Source organism: Rhinichthys klamathensis, unplaced genomic scaffold (assembly GCF_029890125.1).
Source record: "Rhinichthys klamathensis goyatoka isolate OS25496 unplaced genomic scaffold, OSU_Roscu_1.1 h1tg000330l_1, whole genome shotgun sequence".
Classification (NCBI taxonomy): Eukaryota; Metazoa; Chordata; class Actinopteri; order Cypriniformes; family Leuciscidae; genus Rhinichthys; species Rhinichthys klamathensis.
The window spans coordinates 1-17,591 of record NW_026606845.1 but is presented as its reverse complement, the minus strand read 5'-3'; the positions used below and the strand labels follow the sequence as shown (position 1 = coordinate 17,591).

Here is a 17,591-nt window from a genome sequence, read left to right as displayed (position 1 = left end):
TATAACTCAGGTACAGCAGCCAAACAAAATCTAGAGTTAATAGCTTAAAGGGTCAACAGCCCAACTAAAGCAAACACTGATCTCCACAATGGTAACATACCAATTACGATTTTCTCCTTCAGTGATTCCGCTTGTTAACATCAGGTGTCGTCGATAATGTTCAATTATCCTTCCATTAATCACTTAATTATCTCATTAACTTTAGCACTGCTTCAGTGTTCATTTAACACTCTCTAAGTGTGGACTCATATAAACACTGAGCAGTGTTAATTTCACACTGGGGATTATGCTGTGTATTAATGGATCAACACAATTGTTAGATTCCAAAGACATCAGTGAATCAAGTTATTTCCTGATGATTATACCATCAACAGCTAACCATTATAACCTGATCTCAATTCACTTTAGCTTTCTTTGCTGCTGCAAATGTGTTTGACTAAACACACTGTCACAACAGCCAAAAAAATACAAAAGATATATTAAGAGTTAAGAGCCCAACTAATGGAAACACTAATCACTGTTATGGTGACTTCAAATTAAACAGAGTTAAACCTCTGTTAATTCTCAATAAAAACTTCTGTAGAAGTCTGACAGAAATAAAGTCAGTCTGGTTAGTAATAAGTGAAGCTGGTAATGCTGTTTGTGGAGTTGTTTAATCCTCCTCTGCTGAGATCTTCACAGATTTAATGTCTTCTTTTCTCTTCAGTTGATTTCATCTAAGACTGTGTCTGAAGTCAGTTGTAGTTCTTGTGTTTCTGCTCGTCTCTTTTTCTATTCTCTTCTTTCCTTCAGTGATTCTGCTTGTTAACAGGCTTGAGATGACTCCATATTTAATATACACAGATTTTGTGGCTCAGATAAAGTCCAGTTCTGGTTTATTTCTTTGCTCTTGGCTGACATGTGGCATTGCTATGGCCTGCTTGTGGCCCAGATCTGGCAAACAGGAGTGGGCCACACAAGGGCCGTCATTCCACGCTGCATGTGGGCCAGATCCGCATCCCACAAGTGCCAGATGTGGGCCGGATCTGGGCCGAAACAATGTTGCTATCTGGGAGTTATGTACTGTGTAAAATACTATATGAACAAAATTGATTGCTTATTTTTATTTGTATCTATACTGATCTTGGAATTGGGAAATTGAGCTTGAGTATCAATCATTCAGCAGTTACAAACTTTCCGAGGCTTTAAGTTGACTTAAAGTTATTAAAAAACTAAAACCAATAATTATGTTGATTTTAGTTCACCCCTTTAACCACAATTATTTTTCTCCCATTGAATAGCTGGGTTTCAGTCACGTGACGGGGCGATTTCAGATGGAGGGCAGGAAGTAAACATGGAGAATACGTCTATGGACGAAACCGTAGCGGAGAGTCCGTATTGAGTCTAATTTACCTTGATTATTTAATGTCCCATTCCCACTGATCCCCTGAATGACAACCTAATGCTATATAAACACTGACACAAAAAAACACGTTGGCTAGCTAACACACCGTCGCTGCAGAGACACGGCATTAACAGACTCTCCTCCTCCCAAACAGCAGACGTAACGTTACATTAAAAATCCACTTTTTACGGCGTTGTTCTGTGAGCTTTTTACATTTCTCACCTTTATGAATGACAATCTTTGGTACTCTATAAAAACCCTTTCCCCTTTCTCGATTAGAACGATTGGAGGCGCCGTAAACTATTGATGGCAGATCCTCAGCTATTTCACTTCCCGCCCTCCATCTGAATTTTCGCGCTCTCGCGATGCAGCAGCGTGACGTCACGTGAAACCAACCTATAACACTGGAAAAAAAAAAAACGTTAGTGTGAAATTACAGTTTATTCCTGGTAATAACTGCATTACTTAAATATACAAAAAATAACCCAGCCTGCATTTATTTCATTATTGTAAAATAATACTCTTTACTCCTGTAAATTCCTGCCAATGTTTACAGTGCCTGATTCTCTCAGAAAACCTTGATATGAGGAAGTCCAGTTTTAAACGTATGATTTCTAGACCTGGAAACGTCATGGAAATAAGTAAAAATTGCCATGGGCATTTTTATTATTTTTTTCACAAATAATACATATGTTTTACTAGTTATGCCAAGCAATACAGAAATTGTGAGTAGAAATTCCTTATCCTTAATACTTATCAAGTAAATGATAAACAACTGGAGGAGTCAGTGAAATTCATCGGTTAAAAAAAGAGCGGGAAAACTGAAGAACATTCCACTCCATTCACTTCTGGAATACTAAAATTCAATTATCTCATTTATAATAATTGAGTTATTTTAATCTTTACACAGTTCTGTAAATTAAAATCATCTGTGGATACCGATGAGCTTTGAGAACTGCTGCTGTAGACCATCCATCTGTCCAGCGACGTTTCCTCAACGGTGTCTCTCTAGCGTTTACTCGTGGCTTCGTGTCCGTATCGCTAATGTTCGAGCGTCAGCAAGTGTTCAGACCTCAGCCCCAAGGTCCTCCTCCATCATTTCCATCTTCCTCTCCGTCCTCGTCCTTTTTCTTCTTCTTTTTCTTCTTGTCCTCCACCTTGTATTTGACTCGTCGGATGGGGTCGGTCATGCTGCGCATTTTGCCGTCGTCGAACTCCTCGTTCATCATGAAGTTCCTGTCGATAAGCTCCGCCCCTTCCTGCCAGTTGCGGTAGCAGTCCGGCCCGAGCGCGCAGATCTCCGCCACGGCGTCGGGCGAGAGGACGGAGCAGTCCGGACGGAGGACCACCACCCTCGGCAGATCCTGCACCTCGAACATCTCGCCCAGCTCCCTGCAAACAACACACACATGACGGAAACACAGCTTCATAAACTTTAGCATATAGATCAGTGGTTCTCAACCTTTTTGTCAAGACCCAATGGAAGCTAACTAAAAGCGTCATTAAATTCAAATAAATAAAATGAAAGAATTCAGTTTGAAGAGCTGCATGTTATTCAGGGTTCCCACTTTTAATTGATTTACCTGATTTTTCCAGTTGTTTGTGTTGTAAACCTGATTTGGATTAAGGATAATTTTTTTTTTTTTTAAGAATGTTAAACTATTTTATAATATTTTGTGTTTTGCAACACTAATAATAATATAATATTTGTTATAATTATTTCTACCTGATAACTTTTTTTTTCATTTCCATTAACTTTCTAGGAATCACACTTTTTTGTAAATTGAAACAAAAAATGTGCGTTTGTTTCAAGACTTTTGCGTTCACTCCACAAACTTTTGCGTTCTCCTGAGAAACATTGCATTCGTTTGCAAAACTTTTGTATTCACTCCCAAAACATTTGCGTTCCTTCGAGAAACGTTTACTCCCGAAACGTTTGCGTCCCCTCGAGAAACTTTTGTTTCCTAGAAAAACTTTGCGTTTGTTCACAAAACTTTTGCGTTCACTGCCAAAACTTTTGCGTTCCCCCGAGCAATTTTGTGTTCACTCCCAAAACTTTTGAGTTCCTCCGAGGAAATTTGCGTTTGTTTGCAAGACTTTTGCGTTCACTCCCAAAACTTTCGCGTTGTCCCGAGAAACATTGCATTCGTTTGCAAAACTTTTGCGTTCACTCCCAAAACTTTCGCGTTCCTCCGAGAAAATTTGCGTTTGTTTGCAAGACTTTTGCGTTCACTCCCAAAACTTTTGCGTTCCTCCGAGAAAATTTGCGTTTGTTTGCAAGACTTTTGCGTTCACTCCCAAAACTCTTGCGTTCCTCCGAGAAAATTTGCGTTTGTTTGCAAGACTTTTGCGTTCACTCCCAAAACTTTCGCTTTCCTCCGAGAAAATTTGCGTTTGTTTGCAAGACTTTTGCGTTCACTCCCAAAACTTTTGCGTTCCTCCGAGAAAATTTGCGTTTGTTTGCAAGACTTTTGCGATCACTCCCAAAACTTTCGCATTCCTCCGAGAAAATTTGCATTTGTTTGCAAGACTTTTGTGTTCACTCCCAAAACTTTTGCATTCCTTCGAAAAACTTTGCGTCCGTTCGCAAAACTTTAGTTTACTCCCAAAACGTTTGCGTTCCCTCAAGAAACTTTTGTTTCCTAGAAAAACGTTGCGTTTGTTTAGAAAACATTTGTGCACACACCCAAAACGCTTGCGTTCCCTCGAGATACTTTTGTGTTTCCTAGAAAAACTTTGCGTTTGTTTACATAACTTTTGCATTCCCTCGAGAGACTTTTGCGTTCCCCTGAGAAACTTTGCGTTCGTTCCCAAAAGTTATTTCAATTACTATAGTAAGTACATATTATGGACAAGCAGAATAGGACTGTAGTTTTTCTTAAATGGTTTTTCAACGAAAATAAAATAAAAATTGTTTGGTCTTATTTTAAATAAGTAAAAGCCGTCTTGCAGACTCTTTTGATGTGTGCTGAATGGCCCCCCGACCCCCTGGTAGAGAACGAATCGGTTACCTAACCTAACCTCGGTTCTCTCTAGATGAGGGAACGAGTATTGCGTAAGCTAGCTTACGCTACGGGAAAGATTCATCTTTTCTGAGAAATTGAAGCCAAAAATTATCCTATAATTTTGTATCTATTCACAACGCAGTTCAGCTGCAGCAGAGCATGAGCAGGCTAGCTAGCAGCTCATTGGCTCGCTCACAGGGAACTGCTTAAGCCTATGAGGAGACACGAATGAACTCTCGGCCAATGAGAGTCTGACCTGCTCTCATTGCGTCAGAGCCTGCCGAAACGGGCGTGGCCAGAGAGTATAAATTCGCCTCTCAGGCTGTAAATTCTGGTTTTCATAGAATGAAGCGAGAACGCTAGTAGCACAAGCACGGCCAGGAACGCAATACTCGTTCCCTCATCTAGAGAGAACCGAGGTTACGTTAGGTAACCGATTCGTTCTCTTACGAGAGGTTCTCTCGTATTGCGTAAGCTAGCTTACGCTACGGGAACACCTGGTCAACGCCGTGCGTGCTAAGCATCCACTATGAGTCACAGGGGGGACCCCGGGGAACCCTTATGAGTGGGAATAAAATATGTACATGTGACAAAGGCCAGCGGAGCGGGCCGGGGATTTGTGAAGTACACTGTAAAAAAAAAACTGTTAAATTTACAGGAAAACCCTGGCAGCTGTGGTTACCAGAGTTTTCCTGTTAAAAATACGGTAGCAACGTTTTAGGTTTTACAACTTTTAACCGTATATAATTTTACAGCGATAAACCGTATTTCATTATCTGATATTTCATTATCCTTTTGAAGTATTAACATCTGTTTTTTTCCATTGTATTACACTGACAGCCAACAATCACAGCAGTGATGGGAGTCAAATGGTCAATCAAAGCTCATCATAAGCAGCTCATCCACAAGAGAGTTAATACTAATATACAGAAGCTGCACAGTGTCATTCACACAAACATTAAACACCATCATGGTAACATGTTGAAATTTAAAAAATGCAATAAGCATTAATTTAACAACATTAAATGTAACATAAAACCCTAATGTACATAACTGATTAGAAAAAAACTAAGAAAATTATGAAGAAACAGTTATTTAAAACAAAATACATCAAATGTGAAGTGTCACGCAGGGAATTGTGGGAATGTCAATTTACATTTTTTCACTGTAAATTATACAATGACTTGTTCTTTTTCACTTCCAAAAACTGTAAATTTAACGGTATTTTACAGTAAAATTAAATTAAATGTACCATTATATATATCACAGTTATTTACCGTATATAGTAAGGAAACTTTCTGTTAACCAATTAACAGTTTTTCACTGTAGCATTTTTACAGTGTTTTACCGTTAAAATCACAATCATTTTTTACAGTGTACATAAGCACATAATAAGGAGGGACAGAACGAGACCGGTCTGCATGAATAACTCCCTATAGTGCAGCTCAACCAGAAGAGCTGTAACATACTAGACTGCTAGTAGTTTAGCCTGCAAGGCGGGAACTTCCAGATAGTAAAATCTGATAAAGGTGGAGGGGGAAGCCCATCCCGCTGCCACACAAATATCATGAATGGAAATTCCGCTGGACCAAGCCCACGATGAGGCCATGCCTCTAGTGGAATGGGCCCTGATGCCCAGAGGGCATGGCAGGTCTTTTGACGCGTATGCGGCTGCAATGGCATCAACTATCCATCTGGATAGAGACTGTTTCGAGGCAGCCGACCCCTTGGTGCGCCCAACGAACGAAACAAAAAGCTGCTCAGCTCGTCTGACCGGAGCAGTGCTATAAGAAAGTATAATCTCAGGGCCCTGACCGGACACAGGAGATTAGAGTCAGATTCGCTATCGGATGCAGGCAGAGCCGATAGAGAAATAACTTGTGCCCTGAATGGGGTACCAATCGCTTTTGGGACATAACCATGTCTAGGTTTGAGAACGACTAAGGAGTCATTGGGCCCAAACTCCAGACAGGAAGCGCTGCTGGACAGCGCGTGAAGGTCTCCCACACGCTTCACTGACGCGAGCGCGAGCAGGAAGATAGTCTTGAGCGAAAGGTATTTGAGCTCCACGGTGTTTAACGGTTCGAATGGGGGGGCTTTCATAGCTTCGAGAACTATGGAAAGGTCCCAAATCGGCACCGACGGGGGGCGTGAGGGGTTCATCCTTCTAGCTCCCCTGAGGAAGCGGATGACTAAGCCATCTTTGCCCAGTGACTGGCCACGTCGGGGTTCAGGGAACGCCGCGACGGCTGCCACATACACCTTGAGAGTGGAAGGGGACCTGCCCTTATCCAGCATCTCTTGGAGAAAAACTAGCAAGGAAGGAACCTCGCATGACCGTGGGTCCAAGTTTCTGTCGGTGCACCACTTAGAGAACACAGACCATTTAGACGCATAGAGCCTTCTAGTAGAAGCCACTCTAGCCTGCATGATTGTGTTTAACACTCCTTCTGGCAAAGCAACGGGTAGTCGTTGATCACCCACGCATGAAGCGCCCAGCGCTCTGGGTGGGGATACCAGATCGTGCCGCGAGCTTGGGAGAGGAGATCTGTTCTGACTGGAATGGGCCACGGGGCTGTCTGTGACAGCTGAGTGAGCTCCTAAAACCAAGTCTGACCTTCCCAACGCGGGGCTATGAGGAGCACCGAGTGGCGTGTTTCCCTGATTCTCTGAAGCACCTGTGGTAGCAGAGACACCGGAGGGAATGCATAAAGCGGGCGGCTGGGCCAGGTCTGGGCTAGCGCGTCCTCGCGTTTTGAGAAAAATATTGGGCAGTGGGTGTTTTCTTCTGAGGCGAAGAGGTCCACCTCTGCTCTGCCGAATATTCGCCACAGCTTTTGGACTGTAAGAGTGTGCAGGGACCATTCGCCAGGGGGAATGGGGTTCCTGGACAGACTGTCTGGACCGTCGTTCAGATGGCCCGGCACGTGCGTCGCTCTGAGCGAGAGCAGGTGACACTGGGACCAAACTAGGATGCGTTCTGTCAGCCGGAAGAGAATTCTGGATCTGACGCCGCCCTGACGGTTTTAGATAGGAGACCACAGCTATATTGTCCGAACGGATCAGCACATGGTGACCGTGAATGCGCGGCAGAAAGCGCGTGAGCGCGTTCTCGACCGCCAGCATCTCCAAACAGTTTATGTGGAGGAGACTCTCCTGAGCTGACCAGGGGCCGAAGGCCGGTGAGCCCTCGCAGACCGCACCCCAACCCATGTCGGATGCGTCTGTCGAAAATGACTTTTCGGCGAAAAAAGGTCCCCAAGGAAACGCCCCGCTGAAACCATTCTTTCATGGTCCATGGCTGCAGAGCTGTGATACAGGTCTGCGTTACCTTTATCAGCTGGCGGCCCGTGGTCCACGCGCGGTGAGACACACGGCTCTTCAACCAGAACTGAAGCAGGCGCATGCGCAGTAACCCCAGCTGGAGCACTGCGGAGGCTGAGGCCATGTAACCCAGCGCCTTCTGAAAAGTTTTCAGAGGTGTGAGTCTGTTCATCTGAAAAGATGCGGCGAGACGCTGCACACGGCGCGCGCGCTGTGTAGACAGACGAGCCGTCATTGAGACCGAGTCTAGCTCTATACCCAAGAAGGAGATAGTCTGACTGGGTTGAAGTGCGCTCTTTGTCCAGTTGACAGAGAGGCCCAAACTTTTCAGATGGTCGAGGAGAACTGTACGATGAGACAGTAGCTCCCTCTGTGATTGTGCCAAAATCAGCCAGTCGTCCAAATAGTTCAGTATTCGCAGCCCCTGACTCCGCAGGGGGGCGAGCGCCGCATCCATGCACCTCGTAAACGTGCGGGGTGCTAGGGATAGGCCGAACGCGAGGACGGTGTATTGATAAACCTGGCCTTCGAAGGCGAAACGTAAGAATGGCCTGTGAAGGGGATTTATCTGAATCTGAAAGTAGGCATCTTTCAGATCTAGTGAAATGAACCAGTCCCCCTGGCGCACATGGGCGAGGAGTTTTCTGATAGTGAGCATTTTGAACGGTCTCTTCATGAGAACTCTGTTCAGAAATCTGAGGTCTAAGATTGGTCTGAGGCCGCCGTCTTTCTTTGGAACCAGAAAATAACGGCCGTAAAACCCCGACTCGCTCATAGATAGAGGAACTCTCTCTATAGCCCTTTTGCACAATAGTTTTGCTATCTCTGAACGGAGCAGAGTCACTGCTTCTGGGTTCACAATAGTTTCTAGCCGCGCTCGGAAACCTGGAGGGCGGCGGTGGAACTGTAAGCGATAGCCTAGCCTTATTGTGTTTAGCACCCACTGGGAAATTCCCGGAATAGCTTCCCACACTTGAAGCGTAACGCTAAGGGGTGAATGGCTACATGGTCCCCGTTGCTGCACACAGCGGGCCGCGCGGGCGCGCTCATAGTGTTTATGACAGCGGGACTTACACTCAGAGAGGAGTTTAAGGGCCGTGTAACAGAGTGAGCAGAGGTGGGACGCGCACACGGGCTCGTGGGCGCGCTTATGCACTCTGAAACTCGAGCGGGTTGGAACCGCTTTATGAGAGTGGGCTCTGTGAGACACACGGGAACTGAAAAGCTTTTGTGTATGAGTGAAATGAGTGAACACAGTGTTGTGGGCACATTTTCTACACGTGAGGCTTTTATGCTCTTTTTGAGATATCTCTGGGTCGCCGTGAAAACGGTGTTTGTGCACATGCAGTGCTTTGTGTATGAGTGAACACAGTGTTGTGGGCACATTTTCTACACAATAGGTTTTTATGCTCTTTTTGAGATATCTCTGGGTCGCCGTGAAAACGGTGTTTGTGCACATGCAGTGTTTTGTGTATGAGTGAACACAGTGTTGTGGGCACATTTTCTACACAAGAGGCTTTTATGCACTTTTTTTTTTTTTTTTTTTTTTGGATTTCTCTGGGACGCGGTGAAAACGGCGTTTGTGCACATGCAAGCGGGAAAAGAGACCGGCTTGTTGATGGCGGTGTACACTGCTGCAGTAGCCGTGTGAACGGGGACTGACAGAGGGCGAAACCTTGATGGCGGTTCAGCCATGGTGAGAAATAGCCGTCCTTTTCTCAGCTGAGGCTGGTCACGTGAGCGGCCTGCAGCGGGATATATATATAGCCTGAAATCGGCTGCACTTGTGACGCGCGTCGCGTGCAAGTGCGTGTTAGAAACGTGAGCGCTGCAAGCGGGCACGAGACTATTTTTAGCCTGCAGAGGCTGGACTTGTGACGGCATAAAAATTATCTGCGAGAGCCGGAATCGAACGCGGGTCTCTGGCGCGAAAAGCTTTGTGATACACCACTGAGCCACAGGGGTAATGACACAAGCACAGTAGCGCGAGCAGATAAGAGGGCGTGATAGCAGTAACAGGTTCGACCTCAGCGGAACTAACACACTATAACCCATTTGTCCAGCTTTATGCTCGGAAATGAGAACGTTTCTCATGAGCGCGGGAGAGCGCGGCCGCTTTCTGTCACGTAAGAGAGCTGGGCGCGAGCTCAGAGCTGCATAAAGATTATCTGCGAGAGCCGGAATCGAACACGGATCTCTGGCGCGAAAAGCTTTGTGTTCCACCACTGAGCCAGGGGTAATGACACAAACATAACAGCGCGAGCAGATAAGAGGGCATGATAGCAGAAACAGGTTCGGCCTCAGCGGAACTGATACACTATAAACGCTTTATGTAGCGGCGTTATATGCAGGCGGGAGAGCGCGGCCGCTTTCTGTAACGTAAGAAAGCTAGAGAGCTCAGAGCTGCATAAAAAATTATCTGCGAGAGCCGGAATCGAACACGGGTCTCTGGCGCGAAAAGCTTTGTGTTCCACCACTGAGCTAGGGGGAAGACACAGGCTTAATAGCGCGAGCAGATAAGAGGGTGTGATAGCAGCGACTAGTTCAGCCTCGACGGAACTTAACGCACTATAAACCCACTTGCCGGTGACGCGTATGCATGGGGCCGGGCTAGCTCTCTTGTAAAGTAAAGTAAGCTAGCCGCGGTTGGCACAGCTGTAAGCAGCTCGTCCCCCATTCAGCGCTCGTAGGCGGTGAGAGGGGGAGGCGGCGTAACGCTTCGAGTCGAGCCCGCAGGGTCAACAACAGAAGCCCAATCGCAGAGGAAACATCCGCCGTTGGCGAGAGAAAGCTCTACGTGCCCCAGTCCCAGGCAGAGAGCGCAGAAGAAGGCGGGCTCTGGCGCTGAGAGGGACGCGGCATGAGCCGCAGGTGTGCGAGGCATCTTAAAAAAGACGCTCGCTGCTCTTTTAGATACACACACACAATACAAGAAGCTTTTTGGTAAAGGATATGAATCCGTCGGATGGCGCTAGCTTGCAGGACGGCTGAAGGTGGCGAAGACGGCCGGCTTCCTCAGACTCCCAGATGCTCGCTAGAAGGTGCCTTTTCCACGACGGCGGCTTCTCTCAGGATCAGCAGATGCGTGTAGCCTTGCTGAAGATATGAAAAATCAGAATTTACAGCCTGAGAGGCGAATTTATACTCTCTGGCCACGCCCGTTTCGGCGGGCTCTGACGCAATGAGAGCAGGTCAGACTCTCATTGGCCGAGAGTTCATTCGTGTCTCCTCATAGGCTTTAGCAGTTCCCTGTGAGTGAGCCAATGAGCTGCTAGCTAGCCTGCTCATGCTCTGCTGCAGCTGAACTGCGTTGTGAATAGATACAAAATTATAGGATAATTTTTGGCTTCAATTTCTCAGAAAAGATGAATCTTTCCCGTAGCGTAAGCTAGCTTACGCAATACGAGAGAACCTCTCGTAAGAGAACCACTGTACTAGAAATCCCCATTTCATATTTTGCATGCTAGCATGCTATTCAGAACAGAAGTGCATACTTCCTGTAGGGGTCTTCGTAGGGCAGGAACAGGCAGCGTTTGGGCAGCTCCTTCAGGAACTTCTCCTGCTGCTCCTCGGACGAGTCCAGAGAGATGTACAGCAGCACCAGCTGGGCCGATCGCTCCACGTAGAACTCGTCCGTCAGCTTCTTGTGGAAGTCTTTGAGCGTCGGAGCGAAGTCCTGACACTTCTCACACTCGCCCGAGCCGAAGAACAGCATGAGGATGCGGTTCTGGAGACGCAGGATGATCTCGCGCTCCGTGTCCAGCTCGTCTTTGTCCTTGTTGTTCTTCACCAGAACCTTCCCCAGGAACAGGTCCACCATGACAGCTTCTGGAGAGAGAGAGAGAGAGAGAGAGAGAGAGAGAGAGAGAGAGAGAGAGAGAGAGAGAGAGAGAGATCAGAGAGATCATTTACTCATCAATGCTGATAATAGAGCTTTCATTCTGCAGGAATTTGCAGGAGAAAGGCACAAATATAAGTAAATATTGAGCTAATTTTAATTACAACAACTGGTGACAGCTTAAAAACACAATCAAGAAGATATACTGTACCATTCATAAGACAGGGTCAGTAATATTTTTTAAGAAATGAATATGCATTAATCAAAACTGACACCAACGATCTTTAATGTTACACAATTTTTATATTTAAAATAAATGGTGTTCTTTTGAAATTTCTATTCATCAAAGAATCTTTAAAAATGGTTTGTGCAAAAACAAGAAGCAGCACAACTGGGATCAACATTGATAATTAATCATCATATTACACAGCAAAATCCCCAGAGTTAAATTAACTCTGCTCAGAGAACATTTGGTCCCTCTCTACATAGAGTTAAAATAACTCTGAATCAGAGTTAAAGTTAATGAGATACTTAAGTGATTAATTAAGTGATGATTGGGCATTAATGATGAACACCTGCTGTCAACAAGCAGAATCACTGAAGGAAAGAGAAACAACAAGAACAGAAAAAAAAGATAAACACAAGAACTACAACTGACTTCTAGCCACAGCCTTAGATGAAATCAAATGTAGACAAAAGACATTAAATCTCTCTAGTTCTCAGCAGAGGAGGATTAAACAACTCCACAAACAGCATTACCAGATTCACTTATTACTAACCAGACTGACTTTATTTCTGTTAAGTCTACAGAAGGTCTTATTGAGAATTAACAGAAGTTTAGATGTTGATGATTTATTGAAAATGTTTGATCACCATTATGGCGATGAGTGTTTCCTTTAGTTGGTCAGATTTGACTCTTGGCTTTTATTCTGAGTTTGTGGTTTTTGTAACAGATTTTACCAAAACATGTAGTTTGTTACAAAGAAAGCCAAAAACAATGATGATCAGGTGATATAGTTTTTTAACAACAAAAAATAGAATAATGCACTTATCTCATCACTGTCCAAAAGTGGTTATATGATGTTAATACATTATATTCACTAACAATACTCTCTTGCCACAGATCGGACATTGTGATTTTTGACTTTTAAAATACATTATGGGGATTTTTTTTTTTCCAAGACACAGACATCAAGAATCAGCATATGAATCTCAACACTGGTAACATGCTTCATGCCGCAATGCATGCTGGGAGCCATACGTTTTATATTATTGTGGCTCCCAGCATGCATTGCGGCATGAAGCATGTTACCATTGTTAAGATTCATATGCTGATTCATGATGTCTGTGTCTTGAAAAAAAAAATCCCCATAATGTATTTTAAAAGTCAAAAATCAGAATGTCCGATCTGTGGCAAGAGAGTATTGTGAGTGAATATAATGTATTAACATCATATAACCACTTTTGGACTGTGATGAGATAAGTGCATTATTCTATTTTTTGTTGTTGAAAACTATATCACCTGATCATCATTGTTTTTGGCTTTCTTTGTAACAAACTACATGTTTTGGTAAAATCTGTTACAAAAACCACAAACTCAGAATAAAAGCCAAGAGTCAAATCTGACCAACTAAAGGAAACACTCATCGCCATAATGGTGATCAAACATTTTCAATAAATCATCAACATCTAAACTTCTGTTAATTCTCAATAAGACCTTCTGTAGACTTAACAGAAATAAAGTCAGTCTGGTTAGTAATAAGTGAATCTGGTAATGCTGTTTGTGGAGTTGTTTAATCCTCCTCTGCTGAGAACTAGAGAGATTTAATGTCTTTTGTCTACATTTGATTTCATCTAAGGCTGTGGCTAGAAGTCAGTCGTAGTTCTTGTTTATCTTTTTTTCTGTTCTTGTTGTTTCTCTTTCCTTCAGTGATTCTGCTTGTTGACAGCAGGTGTTCATCATTAATGCCCAATCATCACTTAATTAATCACTTAAGTATCTCATTAACTTTAACTCTGATTCAGAGTTATTTTAACTATCTGTAGAGAGGGACCAAATGTTCTCTGAGCAGAGTTAATTTAACTCTGGGGATTTTGCTGTGTAGAGTGATTTCTGAAGGATCATGTGACACTGAAGACTTGAGTAATGACGCTGAAAACTCAGCTTTGCTATAAATGACATTTTACAATATATTCACATAGACAAAACTTTTAATAATATTTTACAATATTTTTCAACTGTAAAAATAGGCCTACACAACTTTTACAGAAATATTGCAGTGCCCATTTAAACATGAAGCATTAAGCCATTTATTAAACTGCATGTTGCATCTACAAGCCTAAAAACTCACTTAAAGCGAGATATTTCCAACTCAATGCTGACGCACCTTCAGTGAACGAGTCTCGCTAACCGAACCGATCATGAGTTCAGAAGAATGCGGTCCTGCAGGGTGAACATGTTGAGTTCCCCGTTATCACACACCCTCTTCACAGAGATTACAGGGTTAAAGAGACACCAGTGAGTGTGTGTCCTTCAGTCACTGTGTGTGTTTACTCTCCAGTCTCAGAGAGATCTGAGGATACAGCGAACAGACCTCATCAACATCAACCCACCGTCATAATCCTATAGAGAGAGAGAGAGAGAGAGAGAGAGAGAGAGAGAGAGAGAGAGAGAGAGAGAGAGAGAGAGAGAGAGAGAGAGAGAGAGAGAGAGAGAGAGAGAGAGAGATTAGTACCAATCGAGTCTTCAGGTGTTTAGTCTGACATGTGATAACTGAAGTTGCATCAAAAGCAAAGCATCTGCTGAATGCATCTCTGAGATTCAAAAACACATTTTGTTTGTCTTTAATGATGAAGACGACTCATGTCGTACTCAGGAAGGATTATGGCCGTGTTTGTCAGAGATCCCATAATCCTTCATGGCTGAAAATACACCAATGCCTTGATAATCCAATAGAGAGAATGAGAGAGCGAGTGAAAACAGGAGTGGCTTCAGAAGGGAAAATGGATTGATATATGGATGAGTTTTATATGCTAATGATGCATTTGACTGGTAAAACTGGAAGATGCCGAGCCGTTTGAAATGAGAAACGACTACACCCCTAGAAGACAAGGGACGTTTCTAGAAAATATCATTTGAACTCTTTCTTGAGAAACTAGCATCCCCATCCCAGACACAATCACACTGTCAATCACATCAGGATTGTATGAATCTACATATCTTTCTCTCAGGGCCTGAATTTCGTTTTGGAAAATGGGGGGGGAAATCCCCCCTTAGATGATTCTCATGGGGGGGATTTCTTTTGTTTGAGGGGGAGAAGGAGGGGGGGGGGGGGGGGGGATTTTTTCCAAACAAAATTATTACATTTATCTTGCCTAAATGTTTGCACTCATTGCATTTTTACAATGGGGTAATATTGTTGTTAAGAATTTACACATCACAAGGAAGCTTGATTTAAATTGTTTAATTAAATTGAAAAAAGTAGCACAAATAAATACAATAGAATAAAGATACAAATAAAGACAAAATCAAAGAGAAAAGTTTTGAATAGGTCTAACACTAGTATTCATACAGAAACTGAATAAAGTAATCAAATGGAAAATAACACTGGGTAGTATTTTAGTCCTGAATAAATTAAATACATAGGCTATTAATCCTGATTCCTTTAACTTAAAGCCATCTTTTGTTGTTTTGACAACAAAATTAATGACAGACACATATGGCTGCCGTCACTTTAAGAGCTAGTGCACGGATCCTGTGTTCATTATACTGGCATGCGTTTTATGCTTATTAAAGACAAAACCGACTATATTTAGAGTAGCCTATAGCCTACTCACAAAGACCGAAATTGACAATTTTGCGTGTTAAAGCAATATAATCCGCGAAAAATAGTTACTAGCCAGCTGTTTTTGAGGCGGATTTTCTATGAATGTCCGCATAGAAAATAATCTCAGAGAGTGCGCGAGCACTGATTAGTTTAAAATCGCTTGAATGTTTAAACTGGTAAGATTTAAAAAGACTTCAGTCACGATGCACTACTGGCCCGATTGTGCAAGTGAATATTCCGTCATGTCCCGACCTTACAGTCTATGGTCCCGACTCCTGAACACGAGTGTGTAACGTATTATCGCCGCAGCGCTTGATGCCTGCCTTGCACAAAACATTATGAGAAGAGATAGAAGACGCGCGGCACCGCTGAACACTCACGCTGTTTGTGAAATTGCGTCTGGAAGATAGTTGTTAAAAGAATGATTTGATTTTATTATCTGTGTGGATTACGATTGCGGGAATTTCCCGCATTATAAATGGGAGACCTGCGGGAATGATTAGAATTATGCGCAATACCCGCAATCCCGCGCCGAAATTCGAGCCCTGCTTTCTCTTCACCCCTTTTCCCTCCATCTCTTCTCTCTCTCATGCTGAGATCACCTGAAATTCACCCAAAAATCTATAAGGTTTACTGTGAACAATTATCATACAACACTATACATGTTTGGTATCATTTGAAATGTCTGATGCGTGCAGGTGATCGGAAGGAGGGATGCTGGGAAATGTAGTACATGATGTCTGAACTGGTGACTGTGACAGTAACAGACTAAAGTCCAGTTTAAAATGGATCATAGGGCACACCAACTGACTTTAAGTAACATACTTTATTCTTTGGTATAAAAGGCACATTCAGAAGACGTACAGTTAGTGTGACAAACACATAAAAGAAAACAGAAGAAACAGAAAAGGAGTGTTTTCACTCAGCTAAATCTTATTATCGCCGGTTCATGAGTTAGCACATGAAATATCACGTAAACATTAGTTTGCAACACAAGTATTTCTTTACTAGATAGCCTTAAAATAATTCAGTTTAATCGTTTTTCTATTCCCCTATAAATCTCTCAAGGCAACTGATAATAATAGAAAAAACAAAAACAGAAGGAAAACACTAGTGTGTGGTTCACATGACGGGAAATGTCCATCAGGACTGAGCTGAACAAGCAATAAATTAGTCGTCTGCAAGCAAACTATCAGATAAACACATGCCGATCTGATTCTCACCATCATCTGGGATGCACACAGAGAAAGTCAACGCTTACTGAAATCATGTGAGATAATAAAGGAATGAATCACGTACATTGATCCATATTTAACGGATCGTCCAGGACTAGCGTTAAACGAGACCCATCAGATCAGGTTAAAACTGTCTAAAACTAATCCATGTCAATAATTGATTGTCCTTGAGATTCCCTTTCAAATGAATAAACTCATCGTTTCTGCTCCCAGTCAAGCATTTCAGGAGAATATGAGAATCTACATCCAATAAAACACTGCTTCACTTCAGCCCTGCCTCTGACACCTCCCAGGAGAAGTGTGTGTGTGTGTGTGCAATGCATGCTGGGAGCCATACGTTTTATATTATTGTGGCTCCCAGCATGCATTGCGGCATGAAGCATGTTACCATTGTTGAGATTCATATGCTGATTCATGATGTCTGTGTCTTGAAAAAAAAAATCCCCATAATGTATTTTAAAAGTCAAAAATCAGAATGTCCGATCTGTGGCAAGAGAGTATTGTGAGTGAATATAATGTATTAACATCATATAACCACTTTTGGACTGTGATGAGATAAGTGCATTATTCTATTTTTTGTTGTTGAAAACTATATCACCTGATCGTCATTGTTTTTGGCTTTCTTTGTAACAAACTACATGTTTTGGTCAAATCTGTTACAAAAACCACAAACTCAGAATAAAAGCCAAGAGTCAAATCTGACCAACTAAAGGAAACACTCATCGCCATAATGGTGATCAAACATTTTCAATAAATCATCAACATCTAAACTTCTGTTAATTCTCAATAAGACCTTCTGTAGACTTAACAGAAATAAAGTCAGTCTGGTTAGTAATAAGTGAATCTGGTAATGCTGTTTGTGGAGTTGTTTAATCCTCCTCTGCTGAGAACTAGAGAGATTTAATGTATTTTGTCTACATTTGATTTCATCTAAGGCTGTGGCTAGAAGTCAGTTGTAGTTCTTGTTTATCTTTTTTT

At 42.9% G+C, this 17,591-nt stretch overlaps 1 protein-coding gene across 1 annotated transcript; it reads right to left on the bottom strand.

Annotated features, from left to right (window-relative positions):
• Window positions 1-1,900: 1,900 nt before the first annotated feature.
• On the bottom strand, window positions 1,901-14,183 carry nxnl1 (nucleoredoxin like 1). The gene is made up of 3 exons (XM_056272033.1): window positions 13,939-14,183; window positions 11,208-11,541; window positions 1,901-2,776 (listed from the first exon to the last, which is right to left on the bottom strand). The coding sequence occupies exons 2-3, from the start codon at window positions 11,531-11,533 to the stop codon at window positions 2,458-2,460; spliced, it is 645 nt and encodes a 214-aa protein (XP_056128008.1). The 5' UTR covers window positions 11,534-11,541; window positions 13,939-14,183; the 3' UTR covers window positions 1,901-2,457.
• Between the last annotated feature and the right edge of the window lie 3,408 nt (window positions 14,184-17,591).

Excerpts from the sequence above, each read along its gene's own strand:
- nxnl1 (XM_056272033.1), bottom strand. The coding sequence starts at position 11,533 with ATGGTGGACCTGTTCCTGGGGAAGGTTCTGGTGAAGAACAACAAGGAC. Across the intron at positions 2,777-11,207 it reads TACGAAGACCCCTACAGGAA|GGAGCTGGGCGAGATGTTCG; the intron begins GTATGCACTTCT and ends TGTTGTTTGCAG.